This window comes from Takifugu flavidus, chromosome 5 (assembly GCF_003711565.1).
Source record: "Takifugu flavidus isolate HTHZ2018 chromosome 5, ASM371156v2, whole genome shotgun sequence".
Classification (NCBI taxonomy): domain Eukaryota; kingdom Metazoa; phylum Chordata; class Actinopteri; order Tetraodontiformes; family Tetraodontidae; genus Takifugu; species Takifugu flavidus.
The window spans coordinates 11561158-11577883 of record NC_079524.1 but is presented as its reverse complement, the minus strand read 5'-3'; the positions used below and the strand labels follow the sequence as shown (position 1 = coordinate 11577883).

The following is a 16726-nucleotide window of genomic DNA, read 5'->3' as shown; positions in this document are numbered from 1 at the left end:
TTTGTCTCCAGACTGATAAGCAAGCTAGCTGCTGCACCCAGGAAACATTCCTTCCAGTGTCACCACCTCACCCTCTCACATTTGTGGCAACATTTGTGGTTTCAACACCCTGTTGAGCATTAACTGCTGACAGCCAATAAGATCCCCTCTTCGCCGGTTACCGCCAGGTGCGATCTCAGCCTCCCCGACGAGTTTTCGCTCTTTTCCGATCAGTTTGACAAATTACGCTTGCACATGTGACACCGCTCACACACGCGGGATTAATGCTGTTCAGAGGCTTGTGAAGACGAGAATGATCCGCGCTTTCCCTCCCGTGTCTGGGTTAAATCCTCCGCTGTTGTCTGGCGCGACATCTTTAGCGTTGGGAACGCGGATGTGAGAGCGCAGCGACGGCTCCTTCATTTGCACATCTAATGACGTCTGTGTCTGATGGATGACTGAGCGTTTCTCTGGGCGCAGAGTTAATGGAGAGTACAACAGTTAACGACAGTCCATTTTTTAAGATCAAGTCAAATCGGTTCAGACCCTCGTGCGCGTCAAAGAAAATGAAATAGGCCCTCCAGACAGCGGTGAGCGTTTAATAATGCCTGGGGCAATTTGAGAGAGGAGCAACGGAGGACGGGCCACCGTTATTGCCCCGCGGTCCCCGCGTCTCTACCTGAGGAGAATCGGGGCCTTTAAATGCTGCGTTCGCTGTCTGCCAGCTCATGGAAGCCATCTGAGGCCTGGCTTGCACCTTGATATTTGCATCACTGATGAGTGGGGTGCGTTCAAGAATCTCCTCCAGCGCCTTCTCATCTCGTCTGATGTCGTTAAACTGCGTCCATTAAACCGCCAGAACCCCAGAAAACAGCAGCGGGGTGGCTTGTGCATCGACCCCGCGTACCTCTAATCTACTGACTGTGCACAAATTGTGTTGTAACGGCAGCTGAATTTATTTTCCTTGCAGCGGGGGCAGGATTCTGTGTCTTACAGCTGTCTAATGTTCCAGTGTGAAATCTGGGCTCATTGATTTTTGCGGAGATCTATTCTTCACAAAGGATCGGGTGTGCGCCGGAGGAGAGGCTCCTCTTCTGCGGCCTGCTTCAGATGCCTTATCTCCCGGTCCCACGTATGAGTTATCTCAGTGTGGGAAAAAAAACAACCCACTTTAACCAGGTGGCATCAAATGGATGTTTATCACGGCGGCTTAGAAACAATTCCACCGTTTAAACTCGAGTAAAACGCTTCTTGTTGGGCTTCCAGGACAGCCGGGGCCGAACATTTCAAAGAGACGAGCGTCTGAATGACGTCGGCGCGGGGGCTCAGAGTCTGGAGCCGTGGATTAAGCTCACAGCGAATAGCAGCGTGGAAGAAACAGAGGTAATCTCTTCCCTCTCCTCCGCGGCCCTCTCCCCATACCTGTCCCCCCATTTTTAATCTCCTTACTGAATTAGCTCCTGCAAAGCTGCTCAAACAGAGAGGGTATTTTCATAAGTTACAAAGGTTAAAGCAACCTGGAGATGATAGTGTCTCCGGCTCCCACAGGGTCCATTTGTTCAAAGACCGATGTGCTGCTCGGGCGGTTATTGTCCTCCAAAGCAACATACCGGCGGCGTGGAAGAACACGCCCGCCGTTCTTTAGATTTGCTGCTCGGAGAGCACGCGAGGGCACTTGTAGTTACAAGCCGCCAGTTCCCACAAGCAGCATTTTTTTTGATATCTCTGTGTGGATTCCACAGAGCGAGTTTAATGGGAGCGATCTTCACTCGGACTCCTCTTTAATCACCTGCTGGACTCTGGATGATTTCCCCGGCAAGCGCGCCTCATTTCCATAAATATGGCTCTGCATTTTCAGGCTTTGCATGATTGTTTCCACTTGAGAAGAAAGTTCCCACACTGGGCCGTGGCGTTCCCTCCCAACCTAAACATTTGCCCGCAACCCGCTCATGCAGATTTAATGTCGGATCCACAAATGAGCCGTGGTGTGAGGATCTAATATCACACCGTGGCGCCGTGTTTCTCCGGTGTGAACATGTGATGTAATCGCCAGCAAGCCTTTGGTAATTAATTCTTTATTGCTGGATTATCAACATTGATCTTTTCCCCATCCGAGCTGCAAACAGTCAATAATTTCGTGGACGTGCACGACCGCGGCAGCCGTGTTTCCTGCCGCTTTAATGGCGCTTTTGAATCATGCGTTCCCCCGGAATGCATCGGCGGTGACCCCGAGGTCCTGCCATGCATCCATATTCACAGAACAGCTCATTAGTCCGCTCCCTTACGTCATGTGAGCGCGCTGGATGGACGTGCACTCATAATAGAGCTGGAGTGCGACAGATGTTGCTGTTGCGTTTCCATTTTTGTCACAGTAGATTTTCTGTATTGTGGAGATGGAACAGGACGTGTTTTTCCACAACACAATATCAGCAAAAACAGGCGAATCGCAGCGTATTAGATGTTTTGTTGTGCTGTTTGTTGATGGAAACCAGACGCAGCAGAGGCGCGGCGTGGCCTTCGGAGGATTCCACGGTGGGGCACTGGGAGGGTCGGCCTCGCGGATTCGGGATCAACCCCGCAGCCGCCGCAGGGAGGGTTTGAACGCGCGTGGAGCCACCAATTTCACAAAGGTTCTGCACAGCGAGGGTGTGAAATGTGAGTTCCCCCTTCGCGTTTGAGCAAGTGAACTCACGTGACCGGGGAAGAGATGACCACACAATGGAGAAGTTGTCAAATCCCAGCGGCGGGCGTGCGCGCACGGGCGCGCGCGCCTGACAAAAATGCCAGTAGTGTGCATGATGTCACAGCAGACTAAAACAGCGTGTGACAAAGTGTGTCAAACAGCGAGGAGCGAGTCCTCGCCACCCCCAGCCTGCCTGGCGCACAGTGAACCAGAGGTGGCGGAAATACGTCAGTGATGTGGGCTCTGTGGAGCTCGGCTGTGTCTTAATTTCGGATGAAGGGGAATTAGAGGGAGGGAGAGGAGATTTTAATCACTCCTGTCGCTTTAAGGACACTTATCAAAGCCTTCTTATGCGAACAGAAAATAGCACGAAGCGCGGATCAGGCGAGGGACGCTGCTGGAGTGGATTTATGGGCAAACTCAACATGATCTAAACTGGAATAGACCGCTTCGCTTCGCCGCCTCATGGAGTTTGGTTCCGCACTGGATGCTTGTCCTGTTCGGCTGGTTCGGATCCTTTAGGGAAATATTGCGCACAAGTAGACTTCCCTGACCCCTGAAGCGCACGGCTCTGGAATTATGGCTTAAAACTCGGACGGGATTACACACTCCTCTGACCGCCGCAGTCGACACTTTATCGCCAGGCGCCGCGTCTTTTCGGACGGATAGTTCCCCCGATTCTCCGGTTTGACACCCTCGGATCATGGATCGGGCTGGTGGAAAACAACAACGGGCAGCGACATGATTGCTCTGCGCCGGCTGCGGTGAGCTGCGGGCTCCGGCTGCGACGCTGCGTGTTATTATTCCGATGCAACAAAAGTTGCGAAGCGGCTGGAATGCGTTTTTCTGCAACTATTTGGCCGTTTTGCACCTGCTTTAACGGGAACCGCGTCGACGCGGCGCGGATTCGTGACCGATCCCAGCGTGCGGATCCGCTCCCCGCCGCCTGAGTGGGATACTTGAACATTTGCTTATCGCGGTGGAGATTGGAGAGGTTTGTACTCAAGGTCATTGAGTGTTTTAAGGCTGTAATAGCGGTGGTATTTACGCGCACGCAGTGCTATCGCGTTATAGCGCAGCCTGTAATTCTCCTCAGTCCACCAGTGTGTGTGCGTGTGCGTGCGTGCGTGCGTGTGTGTTATTACGCGGTGCAGCGAGCGTCCATCAGAGCGCCCACCGTGTGGAGTTATTTATTTATTTATTTATTTTTCTATCTATTTTTCTTCTTTTTTTTTTTTTTTTTTTTTGGTGCCAATCTGAATTTTGACACTGCAAGCTTCCTCTGACATCATGGATGGGAAACTGAAGCAGGGTCGGAGATGCCGGACCAAGCGGGAGCGGGTGCGCAGGTTGCGTGAGGCAGGAAGCAGAGACGTCCGCAGCCCCGACCCCAACTCCTCCTGCTCGGACAGGGAGGGACACAGTCCAGGGAGGGACGCCGCCTCCCTGGCCGGTAAGAAGGCGCCGCACCCCGCCGCCGCCGCCAGAGCGCCGCGTCCCCCCCGACGGAAGAGACGGGAGTCCAGCTCGCAGGAGGAGGACATCATTGATGGATTTGCTATTGCCAGTTTCATCAGCCTGGACCGCCTGGAGGTGAGGAGGAGCTGCTTCTTTACCTCTTCATAGAGCTAATGTACTGTATATCCGCGTGTGCTGCGTTCAAGTGCTGCTCAAAGTCCTCCTACATTCACTGAGGTTCTGGTGCAAGTGTCTGATCAGAGGCACCCAGGCTCAAGGTGTCCATGATCAAACCTGTGATGTGGTTCTGCATGTTGACAGCTTCCTGTTCCTGGTTCCTGGAGTGTGTGTGTGTGCGTGTGTGGAGTCCTTGATGTGAGGGCGTCTGGAGATCCGCCGCAGCACTCGGCTGTGTTTGCGGAGTGTATTACAAGTGCGAGGCTGTGCCGCTGAGATCTTGCAGGAATTACTGGCGGCGTTTGGCGCGTCGAGGAAAAACAGACAGGTGCTGCCGTGTCACCGGCGCGGCGTTGACATTCCGCTCTTTGATAAGCTGCCGTTTGCCCCGTTCGTCTGTCAGAGGTTGATAGAACATGTGCTGATCCCTCTGCTTCTGCGGCAGGCCCGATGTCAGCGGCGTGATCCCAGGAAAGGCGTCCTCCTGCCACGGCCTCTTATCTCCTTCATTTCATTACCCTCTAAATGACAAACAAAACATTGTTCTTCTGGGACTTCCTGTTTTTATAGCTGAGGTCTTCCTGCCTTTAAACGCTCTCATAAACACGGCCATGCGCCCGCCGACGTCGGTGTTGTTTGGGGGTGACGACCTCGTGGATGGATCATTACCCGGGACGACTCATTCCAGCGGCAGCCTCCCGTGCAGGCTCAGCGGCGGCGTTAATCAGTCGTGATTGACTCTCGCCTCCTACGCTGTAACGGCTGAAAGCGGGCTTCGCCGCAAAACAGCCTGCGAAAACCAGTCGGGCAATCCCGTAGACAGCCGGGAGGTCAGTCTGTCATCTGTTAACAGCTCTTACCTGCCCGGGTCGCCGCGACATAATGCTATTCCACTTAGCCGAGCCCTCCGTGGCGCTCACGGAGGATTTGGAAGCGCGGGAAAGGGCGTCACGGTGAAGCGTGCAGGAAGGCCGACCGTGTAAACTGCTGCGGTGTTGTGAGGAGCGTGACAGGTCGCACTTCTGGGGATGGGGGGGGTCATTATGTACCTGCGGTGGAGGAACAGTGGAAATCTGATGTGCAATTTCAAGGATAGCTGGAATAACCGTCGCACCTGATCACATCTGGATGGGATCTGGTGGCGTTCGGTCCCCCTGGTCTCCGTGGATGCTTCACGTGACCTCACGGCTCCCAGGTGGCAGCGCCCCCCCCCCCGCTCTGCCCTCCCGACTTGCAGGAACGACGCCGCCATCCTGTAAATTTGCCGCCGCTGCCAGGCCGAAAAAAAACGTTAGCGAAACGCCACCTTTTTACGTGAGGGACGACCGTTTAGACAATTACCCAGTTTGTGTTTCAGAGGGGGAGGAGGAGGAATGGTTCTGTTCTGAGGCGGGGGGAGATGTGGTCCACACAGCAGCTTCTGTTTGAATGCAGTGCAAATGAGGCATGATCCGGCTCCGTGTGCGCGGGCGCTCACGTGCAGGATACGGGCTGGTAATTGGTGTGATTTGCATGCAAATGGTCTGCACTTATTAAATGAATGTTGGAGGATCTGGTACAAATAGACGAGGGGGCGGGCACACGTGTCTTTTCTTTTCCCTCCTGTGCTTTGTCTTGTGATTTACCGGCTGCGTGCACGTTTCATTTCCTCAGTCGCTCCGTGTGTTTTCCACAGTGTATGTGTAAAAGGTGTGCCTTCAGGAAACTCCGGTCCCTACTCGCCCTTTCGTCTATTTACAGTATGCTCGAGTCATTGTGTGCCTGCGCTAATTGCTCATCAATTATGAGGAGGAGACGGCGGCGTGGGCCAGGAAGAGGCCCTGACCTATTGCATCATGCTCTGGACGGCCTCGCTCGAGCCCGATTCAAGCTAGGGAGCACGGTGGCGTGCAAACAGGCAAACGTCTTATTAGCGTTCCGCCAGTGTTGGCGTCCCATCCTCCAGCCCACATGGCTAACACGCTAATGTTTACTCGAACTTGTGCCTTTTAATCTGCAGCTAATCCCTTTCAGGCACTTCATGATGAACAAGTTTTCTAAAATCCCCGTCACCTTCCGGGTGGCTGCCGCTGCGCTGCCGCTCAGAGGTGATCCCTCAACATCATTTTCTGACTCTCATCACAAGTTGGTGCCGTTGATATTCCAGCTCCACGCTGCTGGGATCAGGAAGCTTAAGCTGCACGGCGGTCCCAGTTGATCCCGTAACCTCGCCCACTATGGCAAAAGCAATTTGTAGCCACGGCTTGTCTTTATTTTCTTTTGAACCCCCCCATTGCTCATTTGCCCAAAGCTACTGTCCGAACACATCTGCGCAGATGTTGGAGGGCGATTGTCGGCACCCCTGGAAATGTCTCTTCTCTTCGCTTCCAGATTTTCACCTGACAAACGTTCTGGAAAAACAATTACCTCCAGCGGCCTAATCCCACCCAACCGGTGCGCATGTGGTAAAACGACACAATTATCCGTCTGTCGCAGCATTAATAAGACGTTTGATTCGCTCCATTTGCTGTGTGAGTAATGCCGGAGTGGCAAATCCCCCCTTTATTAATCCACAATCCCTCTGTTCATCTGCTCTAATGTGAATTTCCACATTTGTTTGGCTTTTTCATTCCACACGTGAGTTTGAACATTCCCTCACATGGAGATTTCCAGCATGTCCGGTTGATTCGGTGATGCTACAACAGTAAAGGTCAGCCAGAAACGGGCGTCGCGTGTCCAGAAGCCCCCGGCTGAGCTCTGGACTTGGAATCCAGTAGAAATTTCCAAATCCGATGCTCTGTAAATGCAGCCTGCGACCCGGGCGGAGGGAGGTGGCAGCCAGCGAAGCTACGAGTCGCTTCTCCACTTTCCCCGCTCATATTTTCCCAGCTGCAGCATGGAGGGACGCCAACCACATTCCCGGCAGAAGTATGTGTTTTTGTTTTTCATGGAGGCTGTAAAGCCGAGCGTCGCGTTCCCCGCCTAAAATAACCGCGGCCGCCTCTCTGCAGCGCCACTCGCTCCTCTTTGGCGCTCCTTTGTGCAGGTGACTCTGTCGAGTGATGGCGTTGTAATCGGAACGTTGCGCCTCTTTGCATTTTCCTGTCAGATATAGCTTATAATGAACAGAGCGGGACCGAGGGAGAGCTGACGCGGCTAATGTTGGCTTTGATGTCTTTCAAGCGTGCAGATGTGCTCCATTTGAACTGGACGGAACCGTAATCCTCCCTAATTTCTCGTAAAAACGGCGAGGAAATGCTAAACGTCTGCGCCATCCGTTGTGCAAGGCGGTGTGCAAATGCAAAATTCCCCCGTTCCAGAAGTTCAGTGCGGCAAGCTTAGACGCTACGAGATAAAGCGGTTTTTTCACGTGATCGGCGGTTTTTCAAGCGCAGACACGACCAGCAAGTCCGAACTGGAAGAAGAGATGGTGTTTGTCACGGGGAGGCAGCGGAAGTGTCTGCCTTGTTCCCCATCCCGACGCCGATAGCGTCCGTGTGCTGCCCCGCTGTGATTAACCAGGCTGCCCCTCGAGGTCCTGCTGCTGTTCTGAGTCGTGGTCGCGTTCTCCAGCCAACGACCACTGATATGGAGGTTCTAGCTGAGGTTCTTGTAGCTAAGAAGTAGCGTTGCTTCAAACCCGATTACCAACCAGTATAAGAGTCTGATCTTAAGAGTTTACTAAATTCCTGCTAACAGTATGGCTGCTAACGCTAACACGCTAACAGAGCTCCGACTTTTGTTGTGGTGTTTCAGAACGCGCGCGGCACGTATATCTGTTTCCTGTCGTGCCGTCTCCCATCCTCCTGTTTCGTTGTTTTCGTTGCTCTGAATGACAGGATGTAATTACGCCGTGATTAAGATGCCGACTCCGCGGCAGATTAGGAGCGGCGCTGCTCGCCGCTTCTCTGCGGTAATCACGCCACCGCTGACTCGTCTGCGCCTCTTCACACTCTGGATTACAGAAGTGTGCTGTTGAACACATTTAACAAAGGATCTTTCCTCTAAGCAGTTTGAGCAAAAGATAATCTTTGGATTCAGCGTTCTAGTCATCATCTTTGTCGCTTCCCAGCTCTGTGATTCTGGTGGATAAATAACGGCGCACTTGGCCGCAGACAAGGCCTGTGGAGGATTTACAATAAAAATAGGGAAACCTAAATAGAGAGGGCACCCTTTAAGTGGCTCATTAAGTAATGGCTGTTTTCCTTTTCAGCTGCGTCCTTCACTGACGGCGAGCTCTGAATGCCTGGCTTCCTTCAACCGTCACATCACTCCAAACGCTTTTCAGGCTTTTGATGAAGTAGAGCGTAGGTCATTTTTTCCAGCCTTGCAAGACTCATTTAATGTAAAGGTCCGCCGACTAAAGGTCTGTCGACTTATTGAGTCGTGTACACGACGGGGAAAGTAATAACTCTGCTTTTAACAATCCTCCACTCAAACCAAAGTGAAAACTTCACAATAAACGGCTCCGCTTCGCGTGATGTTTAAAAAGCTGCGTTCGCTTTGCCAAATGATTTTCCCAGCCAGGAAAGGCTCCAACCAGGCAGCAGTTGTGCGGAATACTCTGCCTCTTCCCATTTAGTTTTATTAGCCTTTCCAAATTAGGCTGCCTCAAAGTTAGAAAAAATGGTGTTTAATTATGGAAATGACACTAATTTTGCAAGTGCCACGTGTGTTTCGCTTCTGTCTGACCGACACACTTAGCAAACGGAAAGATATTCAACTTTTTAATGAACTCGGCGGAACTAATATTTGCTAGCATAACGGTGGCGCAGCGGCTAACAGAGACAGAACGGGATTTTTAGATGGGACGGTTCGTTACAACTTTGACACTGTGATGCAATGATTGGGATAATATGAACTCAGATTCTCCGTTATTACAATAATTATCAGGACATCAAACAGCTGCAGTGAATTCTTTAACTTTATCAAGATAATTATAAAATGGGAAGGGAAGAATAACAACAGTATTCGGCGCACAAAAATCTATTTGAATTTGTAAATACTAAGCGGTGAAATACACAGTCTGAATTGTTCAAATGCCATTTTTGTCACAGAGTGCACAGAATTGTTTATTCATGCTCGGATGAAGCGGCGTCCCCACAGAGTTCCGCTAATTGGACCATTTGCTGCCTTTGCAGTGATCATCGCATGTTGTTTTACAAAGTCGGTCACTTGAATTCAACACCAAAGGACATCTGAGACGCTCCAGGATGCAGCATTTAACTCTTTTCCAGACTTCAGTTAATGTAATGTTAAATCTGTGAGGGCCAAGGGGCTAATTTAGCATGATAGCTTTGCCCAGATTAGCGTTGGGCAAACATGGGCAGGAATTTCCGGCTGCATTTTAAAGGCAGGAGTCATGCAGCCCTGACAGCACAGTCCTGCTGCATGTTTTCTTAATAGATAGCTCTTAGTGTGAAAGCAATTAGCGCTAACAGTTGTTGACACGGCCTTCTGTTAGCGACACTCGCTACCAACACCAGCTCTGAGGGGAATAGTCTTTACAGGCCAAGCAATAATTGCTCAGCACTCAGCTCCCAGGCTGGAGATCCGGTGATGTTTTAGCTCACTTTATTACAGCTTCATTGTTTGTCACTGCCTTAATTGTTTTTGCGGCATTTAGCCTCTTCCTCGGGTTTTATGTGGCGGGTGAAGGCAAAGCCAAATAAGGGCTGAGTTTTTTTTTTAATGTGATGGCTTTGGCAACAGTAGAGCTGACTGAGGCCAAGATAATGGAGCTTAGATAAGAGAACGCTTATGCAACCTGGAATTTCTCTCACTCCCGCTCGCTGCCACGGCTGCTCCTTTTATTTGCTGGGTGACATCTGCCAGACAACTGCAGCACACTCGGCGCGGTTTAAGGTCGGAACGGAGCAACTCACACACCTTCTGTGTTTGTTTTGCAGCACTGAACCGTGATAATAACCGTATCATTCCACAACTTAGCTCCTAATATCCTTTAGAACTTGACCTTTAGAGGAATCCGTGATATTAAAGCACTTTAGTTTGTAAGGCGAGAGTCCCTTAATGCTTTTAATGCTCTGCAAAATTGCATTTAACTGTATTTAAGCACTATAAATCTAGAGGAGACAGCTGATGGAGGTAATCACTCAGTTTTCCTGAACTCAATCACTCCAGAAAAGATATTTCCCCTTCATTCATTTCTGTGATTGGCTCATTAATTTGCAGAGTCGTCACATTGTACTAAATACAGCAAATGTAACGACTCGTTAGTGTTCTTAGCTGATGGATCATGTTTGGAGATTCAGTGGAGCGAAAAATACGAACCACGACCTGATCTCCTGATCACTCGGTGTTTGGAGTCGCTGTTGCAGATCCGAGCTCCGCTGATGATGCGTTCGAAATCCGACGGGATCCATCCGAAGTGCTGCGGCGTTCCAATCCGAACGCCGTCGTCCTGGCGAGACGAGGCTGACGCAAGTGGCGAAGCCGGCTCCCATCACACGCTGTCTCCTCCGGGCTCCGGCGCCATCAATCCCAGCCGTCCCGTCCGCCGCTGACGTCTCCGTGGATCTCTCTGCAGCTTGTTTACGAGCGGGTCAAATGGAATCCGCTCGGTTTTACGGCTCGTCTACGAGGCCGGGGCAGGCACCTTTGAGCCAGGCAGACTTTACCCAGGGCCCGGAGCCCGCTCGTTACAGCCGTTGTGATGATGAGGATGGCCTTGTTTTAGCCTCACACAAGCAGGCAGGCAGGCCGCCCGCCTGTGCTGCCTGTTCATATAAGCAGGCGGTAAATGCTTTTAATAGCTGCTGTAGCGCGGCGCTACGAATACCCAACGCCCTTTGAAGCAGAAAACGGCTCAAGCGAGTTATCAGCTTCTAATTAAAAAAAGTTCTTTTTAATGAGGTCGTAATTTTAAGAGAATCTTACAGCTGTTCCTTTGTGGCAGGCTGTTCCATAACTGACCGCCTGGGTAGTTGTGATCCAAGGACAGGAGAACCTATCGTCAGTGTAACTCAAAGGACTCGTTCTTTACAATTAAATCCAATAATTCGGGAACCACATTAAAGCACGACTGTCTGGATTTACTGCCTGCAAAGATAAGAAAACAGTCAGTCAGAGTCAACTCGGGTGGCCGGACCGTACACACTTGTTGTTGTCACACACTTTATGGGGATAAATACCTTCCCTGTCTTAAATTCGGCCTTCCCCAAGGCTAGCTATCAATTCCCTACATGAAGCACTGGCATGAAGCCTGTGTGTGTGTGTGTGTGTGTGTGTGTGTGGTGTGTGTGTGTGGGGGGGGGGTGGGGGGGGGGGGGTAGTTTTGCAGCTTCCTGCTTAATTGCTTCCTGGCAGCAGAAGTAAGCTTGTTCTCAGTACATAAATCCTCCTATTTTCATTTATCTGCTCCAGGTGTTGATGAAACAATTCCCCCACTGGATAATCATATTTCCCCTTCCTGCTTGCCAAGATGGGGGGGCAATACCCTCCCCATCCTTTCCCCCTCCCCACTATATTCCCCCCCGTGCACGCCTCTCGGTGTGCGTGTGAATCGCTCTCCTTGGCATTTCAATTTGCACAATAATGCCAGAGGTATGACACGGTTACAGGCTGGAGTGGGCTACACCGGGGAGGAAGGGGTGGTGTGTGGAGGGGGGGGGGGGACATGTGACCATGAGTTAATTCAACCAGAAGTGCCTTTAATTAGTATTAAGTGGGTCAATCAATAAACTAGCAAATGCACTTAAACCCAGAGCGTTCAGCTGTTCTCTGTTGTCAGAAATGGAGAAGCGCTCCAAAACAGGGCCTTAACTTCACCATCTTCTCCCCCTGCTGGCTGATAAAGCCCTGGTTTATGACAGGACGGACAAGCTTGCGTTTCTAGTAGCTGCCAGTCATTTTTTAGTAGCCGGTGGCACTCTCCTTATCAGCTGTGAAGCTGATAAATGGAACTGAGGGTCACATACCTCCGGAGGCCTCTTGCAGCCTCTGGAGCTGCAGGCAGGAATGTTAAAACCAAGGCCAGACGCTGTTTCGTCTTTATCATCAAAGCTTCAGCGCGGATCCAGGCGCAGGTGGAGCGTGCTTCCCCGCGGCGCCGCTATTCCTGATATTCAGGGTCCGGGAGTGTTGCTTTGCAACATGTTTGTTGGCAGCAGGGATGGATTCATCCGACCTGTTCCGGACCTTCAGGTTCCCTCCACGAGGGCGCTCCAGCAGCCGGATGCACGACCAGAATCTGGCGGCAGGAGGGAGCGAATGTGTGTTTTTGGAGGCTGGAGTAGCTGCAGGAGGTTGTTCGTGGTCAGAGGCGCGCTCGTGTTATTTGTCAGGTAGCAGCAGGTCCAGGCGCTCGGCCTCCTTCGTCATTCTTACTGTCAACATTTTCCTACTCGAGTCGTCTCAGGAAACGTAACATTTTGTCGCCAAAGTGGCCGAGATGGGTGGACTCGCGTTGACCTCCCATTAATTGTGTCTGGATTCAGCAGCTGGCTGCGGGAAACCTTTAATCTAATTGGATCCTCGTGTGGCACTTGACTGGATTCCACAGAGTTTAGCTCGCTTTTGTTGCATTTATAGGTTCATTTTTGGATTATCTGACATCAGCGCACGGTTGGGGCAGGACAGAGGGAGGCCCTGGATGAGTCGGGTATGAAGACGTCGTCGGGGTGAAGCGTAACCGCGGTAACGGCTGGTGACGCGTTGCTGCGATGGGCTCCAGTGTTTCGTGCCGCAGCCTTGAGTCGCTTCCCAAACGTTGCTGCGACCTCTTGTTGGAAACTTTGATGAAATGCCCGTTGGAGCAGGTCCGAAAAAGGCCAACATGCAGCCTCAGCGGGAGGTTCAAACGGGGTTCCTGCTCTTTCCGAGACAGCGTATGGAAGCGTTTGCAGGGGAAAACCGCTGGCTGTGTGCTGAGCCTTCCGTAAAACCCCGGCGCTCTTTCACAGCTCTTTAATGAGTTCACTCTCCCTGACATCAGATAATTAGACACATGCAGAAACAAGCCGGGTAAATGTTACCGAGCGCCGTCAATCCTTTAAAAGTAAACACTGCACGCCATTCTTATTGAAGCAGATAATTCTTTATGCGTTATGCATGAAACGTTCCTCTCCGCAGACTCATATCTCTTTGTAATAAAACCCCAGAGAGGCCGAGGCCGAGGCACATGAAATGATTGCTGGATTTATCAGTTCTGTCCAGCTGTAAACAAGGAAAACTCTCACCGCAGTTCGGAATTGCAAACGGTTTATTGATTCATCAGGCGGCGCGTTAGCTTGCCGTCAAATGAGTTGTTCTATTAAACCGAAGATGGAAGCAGCTGGGCGAGTGATTCAGAGACGGTGCGGATGCGAAACGAGATGTGGCCTCTGCTGTGGTGGAAGCTGCTTTCTTTACTCCCCCGTGTTCGGGGTGGGTCCGAGAGGCAGCCTGTCAGAGTTAATCAGCCGACATGGGCTGGCTAAAAGCAGACATCCTGACTGTAGCACGGCTCTCTCACATGCACACACGCAGCCTCAGCTCCGTGCTGATGCCCATGCTAAAGGGATGGGGGAGAGCTTGGAACGGATTTCTCTTCCACGGTGGAGCCATTAATGGAGTCTTTGTTAATGGTGATTCTGAGTGAATCTGAATAGAAAGCAATCCTGTGCTGAGAGCGTGAGCTCGGCTTCAATAGAGACGGGCGCCTGAAGACATTTATTCAGACATGTTGAACTGTTGGTTCGTTCTCGCTGTGTCGGGGTGTTGCTAGTAGAGAAAAGGGAATTGCCTATCCTTTCTCATTTGGCCCTGTAGCCGCAGCACTCATCGGGGTGTAGCGCCGTTATCTGACTCCATCGCAAACTACGGCGAAGCTTTCTGGTAAGTCTAGAAGGTGAAATGAGAGACGCCGATGGATAAATCGTTGCTAACAAGTTTATCTTCCCCGGCAAAGTCGAGACTTGTGGGAAAGGCGGTCTGTTACCGACAATACTTGTGGCATTGACTATGGATATTGTTGCGCCACTAAACAAGCGACCTCATCCGGTGATGCCGATGTGCTGAGGACGCCTTTGTTCCATCTTGAAATTACTCACCGAACTGGAAAAACTGGAGAAAACGGATCTTAATGAGATGCTGGCGCTCCAGGATTTAAGAGCTAATGAGGTAATGCAGGCGGCTCAAAACCATCATTTATCACACGCTGGAGCTTCAAACTTCAGAGGTTGAAATGAGTTGTGTCCTCGACGCCGCTGCTACATAATGGTCCCCGTCAGACGCTGAGTCCCCAGACAAACAAACATCCTGGGCTGTACCTGCTCGCGCCGCTGCTAATCAGACTTTAATTTGCATGCAGGCCGTGCAGGGACAATACTGGCACTATCCAGCCCGTGCTCGTAGAGCCATAACACGGAATCGCCCCCATGCAGGAACATCAGCAGAGAAAACACGTGTGAGCCAGTGGAAAATGCTGGAACAGTGACGGTAATAATAAAAACAATGAGAAGCATCATAATAAAGGCTAGGAGTCACTCTGAGGACAATCAAGCCTCCGCCAGTGCTTTATAATTATGTGTTTATTGTTTATTGCTGAAATAATTTTGGACAAAGGGTAGTTAGGAGGAAATTACACCGAGCTGGGATGTTGTGGATGGTGCGCGGAGTGACACACACCCTGTGCTGTTGTTACTGCTCCAAATAATTAGAATTTACTGGTGTGTTGTGCAGACAGAAGGCCCTCATGCACGAGACGATGTTGGTGTGTTTGCACTACAGAAACGAATGTGATTTTAGCCGTGACGACGCCATTTTAGGGAGTGTTTGAGCTACTAATGTAGCGTAAGGTTTAACCCACATCACTGGGTATATGAGGGTTAGCCTCAGCCAGCAGAGAGATGCGATTATATATTTGAACGTCACCTCAGAAGGTTGTGCGCAGCGCCAAGATGGTGTGTGGAAAGGTGTGTATGCTCTGCAGCTATAGAGGTCAAACTGGTTTAGCCTAAAGCTGCCTCCCAGTTGTAATTTGGCATCCAGGTTAATTTAACTGATCTGCAAAGACTTGCTTCCTGTTTATCTAGAAGGTGACAAGCCAAAATTAGCAGATCGCCTTGTTGAGACTTTAGAGTCCTGGTGTAAATGTACAGGGACGAAGCAGCGCTTTCAGTGAGTCCGGGGATCACTTAAATGTGGAGAAGGCAAAATGAGCTCTTATTATTACCACTGTCCCTCTGCTCATTAGTTAGGAATAATTTCTAAGAGGAGAAGTTGTTCCCTGGCCGGGAATCGAACGCGGGCCGCAGCGGTGAGAGCACCGAATCCTGACCACTAGACCACCAGGGAGACTTCCGGAGAGGTCACAGTTGTTTTGATGCATCTCAAGCCGTTGAGCGTTGGGTTCTGGGTAATTGAAGGCTTCGCTTGTGGCCGTGGCCCTCTCTCACAACTGAGATATCTTTATCACAATCATGTCATTATCGCACCTCTTCCATCACCGCGACGCCTTGAACGTTGCCGTTCCTGCCGGCGTTGCTTTTGTCTCCGACAGTCTGGAGCCCTGTCAGAACTCGTTTAGCATGGGAACGGTTTGCACAAGCATGCTGGTAATGTGGGCTTGTGGTTTTAGCGGTTGAGCTTGTGACAAGCTCGTGTCTGATTGACTGATAATCCTCACTTAGAGAGGAGCCGGGTCATTGAATACCTACTACAAACCTATGTTGTTGTTTTTTTGCTCCAGGCTTTGTTGCTTTGAAAGAAGTGTTTATGGATCATTTTGGTGATTTACCATAAACACACATCCAGCCGGGGTCCTGTAATATGACTGCACATTTGAGAGTCCTCTCAGTGTTGCTTTACAGTCTGGATGTAGTAAATACAACATATTTCTAGCAAATAAAACCGAGCTTTTGGCTTTGCTTCCCAGGATCTGAAACACTTATGTCATCAGTATTGATCAATCTCAGGAAAAGTCTGCGCTTGAAACGCACTAATGGTTCGCTGGCTCGGTGGATCTGAAACTATAATTAAAAGCATAAACATGAACGGTTGTGTTGACGTGACACATTTTGCGCGGCGGCCTGATAGATTTTTCCGTGCAGTTGATAAGTAGCAGACGATGACCTAATCAATCACCGCTGGCTAGGTTTGATTTTTCATTTTCCTTTTCCAGTTGTGCTCTCGCGTCACGCTTTGCAGGTTGTGCACCGAGATTACGGCTTTGATCGCGGATTGGGAAACGGGTTTTCGGGCAGCGTTCGACACTGGAGCTTTACGAGTCAAAGATGTCGTAATGCGGGGAAATTGCGTTATAAAACCAATGCGGCCCTTGTTTTTTACACGCGCAGCAATATTTTCTCTCATTAAAGTGCTGCTGGTACTTGACAGCAGTAAGTTTGCTTTGCTAATTGATGGTTGTTGGTCGGTTGCCATGGAGACAGCGCTCCCTTTTCCCCCTGCCGGGGCTCGTAACTCGCTGGGCCTAAATGACGAAACGTGTTC

General features: G+C 50.7%; 1 protein-coding gene and 1 non-coding gene across 2 annotated transcripts in view; one reads left to right on the top strand and one right to left on the bottom strand.

Annotated features, from left to right (window-relative positions):
- The first annotated feature begins 2861 nt into the window (after positions 1-2861).
- fbrsl1 (fibrosin-like 1) overlaps positions 2862-16726 on the top strand; it is a 205066-nt gene continuing 191201 nt past the window's right edge. The window contains 1 exon segment of the mRNA XM_057034300.1: positions 2862-4255. Within this exon segment, the coding sequence (XP_056890280.1) occupies positions 3953-4255 (303 nt within the window). The 5' untranslated portion in view covers positions 2862-3952.
- Positions 15500-15571, bottom strand: trnae-cuc (transfer RNA glutamic acid (anticodon CUC)). Its single transcript has one exon. It is a non-coding gene; the product is annotated as a tRNA-Glu (tRNA).